Below are 9081 nucleotides of genomic sequence, written 5' to 3' on the forward strand. Positions count from 1 at the left end.
AGGGAGGCATTCAATATCACCAACTGTGCAATGAGTGCATGGGCGGTGGGATTTTCTGCAGAGCAAAGCTCAGTCTGTGCTGGCATGTGTGCTGCATAGCTGTGCTGCATTCATAGATTTGAATTAGGTTAGTCTGGAATAGAAGGTGAAAAATAACATTAATCATTTTATCCTAACCAACACATTGCAGTGCATCCTTTTCTATACTTTTCATGTGTTTCACAGAGACTCAGTTAATGTTCTTTTCATCTAACTGTAATTGATCCATCCAGGCTGAGGCTTTGTACCGCAGTCTGCTGCAACTGTGAAAAGTGCCGATCACCATCTGCACAGCTGCCACCACAGCACGTAGACAGTCTGCTCGGCAACCAGCAGGGCTGCATGTCAGAGCCAGTGGCTGGCTGACTGAGTGATGGTGATGGATGAAGAGGATGCATTAAGACAGGCAGAGTGACAAGAGCACTGGCCAAGACAGTGCTAGACAGATCAGGACGGTGGCTTTAAGCTCATGGGTGAATTATTTATATATGATTTTATAAAGCATAGCTGAGATTTCTTTTGGTCATTGCCATTACAGTGTACGGGAATGTGATATGGAGTTACGCTCAGTGCTCATGCTGGACACTAAAGAAATAACAACTGCATGAAAAAAAAAAACTAAGCTGTGACCCAGACAAGGATGTAGTTTAAAAAGAAAAAAAAAATGCATTTAGGAGGGTGCAAATCGATTTAGAAAAGCCGTGATAAGGGTCAGGAGAGGACTTGCTTCAGGGAAAACACAGATGAGGTGGTCAGGCTGTGGACTGGAATGAAATGTTCTTTTCACCGCTAATCGACAGGACACTTGCCCAGGTTGTTCCCTTTGAAGTTTGACAATATAAGTTTCCAGACTGCATTTTGCTCTATTTCAAAAGTGGCAATGGGTTGTGATGGTGGTTCTGTGCGAGAACTTTTTGATGCCCGTTGAAACTGTTGACACAAAGTCATAATATATATATATATATATATATACAGAGAGAGAGAGAGAGAGAGAGAGAGAGAGAGAGAGAGAGAGAGAGAGAGAGAGAGAGAGAGAGTAACTTATATGTATATATAAGCATATATTGTGCCTAAATAAATAAAATAAAATAAAATAAAATAAAATAAAATAAATGGATGTGGTCATGTGTATGAAATTTGACTATATATCTTATTTGTACTCACAGAATGCGTTATGTGGTCTTTGCCCCAATTGGAACAGGCATATACCTGCTCCCACCAACTCACCGAGCTGTGAGCCGACGTTCCAAAACTCCTGAGGATTGTAGTTGGATGAAGAAGTCCTTAAGCCTGCCGGGTAAATCCTGCTCAGGAACTTCTGGTTATACCAAACAAAATCTGCACCTGAGAAGGTCGACACACAGAATCCAAAGGTCAGATATCTCCTCTGACACATACTCAGTAATGAGGAAGTCCAGTGATTCTAATTTCACAGGTGTCATCCCTTTGATTCTCTACGTTTTAGTGTATCTGACTCAGTCACAGTGACTATGAGATGCAGTGATACAGTAAAAGCAACAGTATAGTTATAAGAATATAATTTTCCAGTTCCAGTTCTTGATATGATTCTTGGCTTTTTGTTTTCTTAATTTTATTGATGAGCTCATTTTATTCAAAACATTAACTGAAACAGGATCCTGTAAATAAGATTAGCATTTTAGCTTGGTGTCATACAGAAGAAACCTGAAGGTAAAAACACAGGTTTGTCCTGATCAGGTTTTCATGCTTGAATAATTATCCTCATTCTGTGTAGACTAAAAAAAAAAAAAAAAAAAATTGTGCACACAGCTACAGCCTGTATGTGATTGCACCATGGCTGTGTCGTTCCCCTGCAGTGTTTGACAATGACAAGAGACTACAAGGTTTTTTACAGCATCACAGTAGCTCAGACTGTTCATGGCCCCTGCCAGCCATGCCAGCCAGCTCATAACATTTCTGTGTTTCTGGAAAGTGTCATTTCTCTTCAGCAGAAACAGATTTAATTTCTCTACATCACTCTGTTACTCGAATGTACTGCTGCACAGCAGCGTGATGACAGTTTAACTGATTATCAGTTGATTCGAACCTCTGTGGGCTCTTTTCACTTCCCCAACAGTGGGAATATGGGGCACATTTCCGGGCTTGTGCTGTTGTGTTTTATTCCCAAAAAAAGTACTCCCCCATGTCGTATATGTCATGTTAAATATGCTTTCGCTATTATGGAGGTTTGCAGCCTTGGGTGTAATTGCATTTCTCATCCAAAAAGGATCTGTCGGGACTTCTCCTTCGAGCTTAGTGTGATTATGAATCATGTGAATCTGCTCGGCTCATCAAAAATGAAATCTTGTGATATTTGCAACTAATTATCCGCAGTCTTTATTTATTCTTTATTTCAAACTCAAGCTTCCCTTCCCTTATCTCATGATATCAAATCAGTAAATGACATTTTACCTGAGGTTTTGGCTAGCTTGCGTGCTTTCCTCTCTGCCATAGACGTGTTCTCATAGTAGTTCTGATTATCCTTAGAGTGACTGAAGCTGATGAACTTGACAGATCTGGTGTATATGACCAGGTCAGATAAAGCCTCGGCCACCACCACCTTCTTCTTCTGCACGTTACATTTAGGATAGAGAAGAAGACAAGCCAAAGACAGTGTTCACTAAACTGCAACAAATAGTGTTGAGTGCAAGACTAAAGTTTTGACTTTTTGTTCTCATTAAAAATTTCTGTATGTGTATCAAACTACTCTTGCCCTGACTCACTTTCTTCTTGTTCCCAGCTTTTCTGGGAGACCAGAACTTTGCTTTGGTTTGAAGATCCTTGTCCTCCTCGTCCTCCTCATCATCATCATCATTTTCACCCTTATCTACACTCTCCTCCGCCGCTGCCGCTGTCCCTGATGCATCCTCTGCCGCTGCCTCTGTCCCTGATGCATCCTCTGCCGCTGACTCTGTCCCTGATGTATCCTCTGCCACTGACTCTGTCCCTGATGTATCCTCTGCCGCTGCCGCTGACTCTGTCCCTGATGTATCCTCTGCCGCTGACTCTGTCCCTGATGCATCCTCTGCCGCTGACTCTGTCCCTGATGTATCCTCTGACGCTGCAGCTGCCTCTGTCCCTGATGCATCCTCTGCCGCTGACTCTGTCCCTGATGCATCCTTTGCCGCTGCCACTGCCGCTGCCTCTGTCCCTGATGCATCGTCTGCCGCTGCCGCTGCCGCCGCTGCCGCCGCTGCCACCGCTGCCGCCGCTGCTGCCGCTGCCTCTGTCCCTGATGCATCCTCTGCCGCTGCCGCTGCCTCTGTCCCTGATGCATCCTCTGCCTTAATCTTAGGCTCCAGCTTTTTATTCTTGATGAGGATTTTATACTTCAGGTCCTAGCATCCTCACAAATACACATATAGTATGAAATCACATCTGAATAAATGCAAAGTTGTCTCGTCACAATCATACACAGTCACACCAAACTCATAAAACTATCACATGGATACATAAGTGGGAATAAACTGTGAATTGTCCCTGTTCCTCCTCAAACTGAAGACACAAACTTCAGAAATGCTCTTTTTGCACAAACCACCCCCTCAATGGTTTGTCACAAAGATCCTATTATTCAGTAGATACATTCACATCACACAGGCAGGTATCCTAGGATAAAGAAGCAGAAAGCAGCAGGCGTACCAAATCACTGTACCACATATATGCTGCCACATTTCACCACCCTGGCTCAAAATCTGCTACATAGATCTCTCTCTCTATGCAGATGATCTTCAATATGCTGAAAGTAAAAAAACATTATGGTCTCCAATTTGGAAGCAGCTCCACGGTGAGCCACACGACAGGAAGTCACTCTGTCAGTGTCACATATACTGTGTGCACAGGCAAAATATGCAAAATAATTACTGATCTGCCGACATTAACGACCTGTAAGAGTCCATATAGCATGAAAATTGCATGCTTCAGAACTTCCTCTGGCACTGCACTCTTTCATTTTTCATCGCTGTTACACAAAAAATTACAGTCTGGAGGGCTAGAATAGAGGCTTTGCTTATCCTGAAGTAATTCATATGAGGTTCTTGAAGAGAATTTTTTTGCATTATGTTGACAGTAAAAAATAATGTAGAGTAATAACTTGTTAATGAGCTATGGCTTATTCTGATCCTATAATAACACTGGATAATGGATAAATACAGACACAACAATTAGGTTTTCCATCCTTCCTGTGGCATTTGGTAAACAGATTTAAAACCTCTGCTCTAACTGGTTAGAGTGCAGCATAAAGTCATGAAAAATTCTGGGCATCACATACTCCACTTACATAATTAGATGGTAACTTGGGTGTGAAGCTGCATGAATGTGACACATGAACACTGATTCAGTGTTCAAGTTGCTGGAGGTTAAGAGTGAATTTTAAACCATTAGCGCTGAGGCTCCTATGTAAGCTCACCCTTCCTGAGTTGTAAAGATAAAAAAAAAAAGATATGGGAGATATGGGGGGGAAAAAAATCGTATGTGCACACTCAGGATAAAACAACTTATTTTTTGCTGTAAATTCCAAAGCAGTAGAAGACAGAGGCAGCAAAGAAACTCTGCTGAGACGGCACACATTCATCCACACAGAGACAAAAAAAGCCTTTCATTCTCCTTGTCATATTCAGTAGACTGAAGTGACTGTGCCTGCGTCTTTCAGGCCAGTCAATCAGTCGTGGGTTGAGGCAGTGGAGAACCCAAATGGGGTGATCTAAATGGACAATCACCTCAAGTGCCTCAGCATGTTTAAAATGATGGACACTTCTCAGGATCAACCAAATCACATTAGATTTTGTAAATCTCTGAGAGATTAAAGAGGCCTGCAAATGCAGACGTCCATCTACCCATATGCCCCAGTGGAGGAGACAGGCAAAGGAAGCCTCGGAAAGAGACTAATGAGGCCCTCTGTGGCGACGAAAAGGTCTCATTTTCTCCTTGTTTTGCTGTGCTGTGACAGATGATGAGGATTTATACATACAAATGCTATCATCCCTCTGCCTGCACCAGCAGCTCTAACATTAAACACAGATTTTGCCTCTGATTTACCATTCAGATAGCCAAGCTCTCGCTTCTTCTGACTCTTACATTTGGGCTTGGGATTTCTCCAGTGAATGGGTGATCCAAGGGAGTCCTCAGCAGTTTCTCCCCCAGGATAGAGATGAGGTACTGGGCCATCACTTCCTGCTGCTCCAGGGAGCAATGGTTTTCCAACGAGAGGATCACGGGGTAAGCAGACACCTGTCCAGAAATAATCATACCAAAAAACAAATCATTGTTCAATCCCTATTTCCAACAATTAGCATCAACCTGGATGTAGTCTACAACTCTCTCTGCAGGGTCTCCCCACACATCACAAATAATGGCCTGAACCGCCTGAATCAAAGACAACTTGCAAGCAAAGCATTACTATCAAAGATGCTATTAATTAGAGCAAATGCAGCTCAGTAGGGACTCCCTGGAGTCTACAGAGCCAAGGGTGGACTCTGAGTTTGATGCCTGCGGCAACACTCCAGGAAATGCATGTCATGTAACATACTATATGCTCTTACCTCAAAGGCATGCTGCTTCACAGTGGTAATGACGTCCTTAAAGAATATCTTTGTGGTCAGGGTGTAGCCATGGTAGACAACAGGCTCCATATTGGGCCCATCCCAGCAGTCTATCTCCAGGCAGCGACAGCCTTTCCTCAGAGCACTGTGCCACAAGCATGCACACAAACACACATACACACTTAGCTGTGGCGAGGCTATGATCGGCAATTATAATGTACTGTGTGTAAGAAATTAAAAGTGAGGTTGAGGCACAAACTGAGCAATTTCCTTTCCAAAAACAGGCTTTCTCACAAGTCAAGCCATCATAAACGCATCCATACATGTGACAAATTATATCAACACCAGGAAATGTTGCTGTCACATTTCCATTTCTGAACTTTCTTTACATAAAGAAAATATGGTCAGGTTTATATAGTACAGAATGTGTCTTGACCTCACAAGATATTGCTTTCTGTTTGTGGTGGACACTTTCTCAGCAGGTTTGGGGAAAATAATCACTATAAGCAATGATATATTTTCTTGCAACTCTGATGCAAAGTAATATCACCCTTTTACTGCAGACATTTTAACTTTGAAGTAGTTCTGCTTTTTATGAATTTGTTTTTTTCTACCCGTTTATTGCTGCTTTAAATTTTAATTACAGCACACACGTCTGTGCATCTTGTTAGATGCTGTGGTCTTTTATCTCAGTCATGTTTTTCTCTGGCAAAAAATGTCATGATTGCCTCGTCCTAAATTGTGCATTTCACAGTATAACTGCTATGTAACTCTGTTATTGTGAACAAAGTACAGCTGTAGTATCATATTGTGATTTGAACACTGCAGAGAATGGATGACTGGAGGATCTACAGTACGTCATCTGGCAAACTCAGTTTTATATATTTTCATATTTTATTAGGTAACCTGCACCATAGCCAGAGGTGCTGCACAGAAGTGTTGGCAGATGGATTAACTGTCCTTTGTTACAAAACAGTTACTGCAGTAAAACCACAAATTGTTGTTTAGTACATTTCTGTTCATGATTAAACAAACAAGACAAAACATGAAACAAATTTTAGACAAGGTGCAACTGTACATAAAGTCATTGGAAAGAAGTGAGTGGGTGTGAAAAGAAGTGACTTTGGTCTAAAAAAAAAATACATTCACACTTATCATGTGGCTTTATGAATCTGCTTCACAAACGTGCCAGAGACAAGAAGAAAAAAGAGAGCGACTGGTCGGAAATAACAGGCAAAAATTCACTTTCTGTTTGAATACAACTTTAGAGGTGATTGTGAGTATTTTTGAACTTAGAGAGAGACAGGCTGGCTACACATACATATTTTAAGTTAAAGCCCATGCTCATTAAGGTAAGGTCCATATACATTTTAAGGTCAAGCATTTAGATCAGAGGTGTCCAAACTGTTCCACAAAGGGCCGTGTGGCTGCAGGTTTGTGTTCCAACCAAGCAGCAGCACACCAGACTTGACTAATTTAATCAACCGATCTCAGCCTTCAACAGTTGATTGGTCACACTGTGTGCTCTTCATTGGTTGGAACAAAAACCTGCAGCCACACGGCCCTTTGTGGAAATTAAATTAATTGACCTGATTGTCAATTAAAATTTTCCGCAATTAGTCATAGTCATCTTGTTGCATCCTCAGATTTCTCCATCACTTTCGTGTTTCACAACACAGACTGTTGTAAACCATGTTTTTCTTTACAAAACACCTACGTTTCGTAATTTTTATTTTCTTCACTCTCCCACCTGTGAGCTAGAAGGATATCTAAAAGCCGCCTCCTGCTCCTGCCACTTTGTTGTCCTCTCGAGATGACTCTTTCATTATCTAAGTAAACCAGAGCTTCCAGGCCGCTGGGTTGGAGTGTTCCACTCTACCAGGCGGCCAGGTCGCTCAGCACTTTCACAGAGACCATAAATACTGCACTTCTGCTGCCATCAGCCCCTTTTGTAATCACCTCCATTGTCCCATAAAGGGACCACAGCAATTTCACTGTCTGCCTCAGCACATGTGTGGGTCAATGAAATGAGAGGAAAAGAGACTATCCAGATAACACACAAGTTCGGAGGAGAGACCTTAAAGAGAAGATAATGGCGTGCTATCACAGTTAAATTGTTTTTAGACTGGCCCTATCATTTGTTTTGACCCACAGCAGACTAATTAAATATCCAAGATTTGACAGATTAGCAAATGTTGATTAACTTGCAAAGAGACTGTCCGTGAAATTGTCTATGTTGCACAGGTTACAGTGGTAAAAACACTGTCATAGGGAAGTTTTGTAAATGTTGTATCATGAAGAATTACAAAAGCACTATACTGCATTGTGAACACTGTACTTTCTTACCAAACATAAGCATCCAGGTGGCTTTTTCCTACTATCTGATCTCCAGTCAGGTAGGTGTTGTGCGATGAGGAGATGAAGTAGCTGGTGAGAGGCTGATCCATGTCTTGGTACACTGATGCGTGGGCCTGGTTGAACACGCAGCAGTCTTTAGACTCCATGTACCTGAAGAATCCCTCAAATGTCATGGACCTGCTTTCTTTGGCTGGAGGAGGTGGAAGGAGCAGAGTAACACTCAGTCAGTGACGGTCATAGTAAGCATCAGCTTCTTTACCAACAGTAAAAATAAATAAATAAATAAATAAATAAATAAAGCAGAAGCTGCTGTTTGTGATGATGTAAATTAGCCCGCAGTACACTGGGCCCTAGACAACATCTGGTCTACTAGTCCACTGACGTGCCTGATTCTTCCACTTTCCTTCTGTCATTTCAACCACCTGCCTCTGGGCTTACAGCAAATCTCATTGTCAGCCAGGCACCACTGGAGCTCAGACCTTAACTTCTGTTATAACTAAATTAGCATGATTACATGACGAAGCCTTAGTCCTTAAAGAATCTTTTTTTTACCCATAGTTAAGAGCATCAAGTTTTCACACAATTCTCCCTTCACTCACCTGTCTCTTCAATCTCATATCTGTCAATCAAAGTCTCTACTGTCTCTTCATTTGCTGTGAGCTCCATCTGCTTCTTGTGGAGGAACCTGAGGAAGGCGCAGGCAGGCATAGTTGTCTGTTCCGAGGCATAGCGTTGGTACAGACGCTGGATTTCAGCTCTCCTGGAGGAGGGGGCCTCTCTTTTCTTCATCTCACCCTGCACACAATCATTATAGTCTCTCAATCCCTTGAAACTGATCCTGGGAAGTTAGTTTCTTTGCAAAGCTCCCAACATGTATGAAATCAGCTTGCAGTTCTGAGAAAAGTATGTGGCTACTAATAATTTATTAAGGCTTGTATTTTTCTTCAAGACTTCATATCCGTCGTGACAGAGCAGAAAAAGACAGTTGAATTCAGGTCCATTTAAAGCACAAAACTTCACAACCCTCTTCACATTGTCATCTTGTAGATTTAAGACACAACACATCACTTGCTCTCTAAAAATATACAGGAAATACTGAATAGAAATGTCAAACCTGAGATGTATCCCA

General features: G+C 41.9%; 1 protein-coding gene across 1 annotated transcript in view; it reads right to left on the reverse strand.

The window, feature by feature from the left end:
- The window catches only part of LOC121182175 (1-phosphatidylinositol 4,5-bisphosphate phosphodiesterase zeta-1-like), a 15453-nt gene extending 6712 nt beyond the window's left edge, over positions 1 to 8741 (reverse strand). The window contains exons 1-6 of the mRNA XM_041038540.1: positions 8552 to 8741; positions 7941 to 8142; positions 5595 to 5739; positions 5131 to 5283; positions 2470 to 2626; positions 1267 to 1383 (exon numbers count right to left, since the gene is read on the reverse strand). Of these exons, the coding sequence (XP_040894474.1) occupies positions 1267 to 1383; positions 2470 to 2626; positions 5131 to 5283; positions 5595 to 5739; positions 7941 to 8142; positions 8552 to 8741 (964 nt within the window). The remainder of the gene's footprint in view (positions 1 to 1266; positions 1384 to 2469; positions 2627 to 5130; positions 5284 to 5594; positions 5740 to 7940; positions 8143 to 8551) is intronic.
- Between the last annotated feature and the right edge of the window lie 340 nt (positions 8742 to 9081).

This window comes from Toxotes jaculatrix, chromosome 5, assembly GCF_017976425.1.
Source record: "Toxotes jaculatrix isolate fToxJac2 chromosome 5, fToxJac2.pri, whole genome shotgun sequence".
Lineage (NCBI taxonomy): Eukaryota > Metazoa > Chordata > Actinopteri > Toxotidae > Toxotes > Toxotes jaculatrix.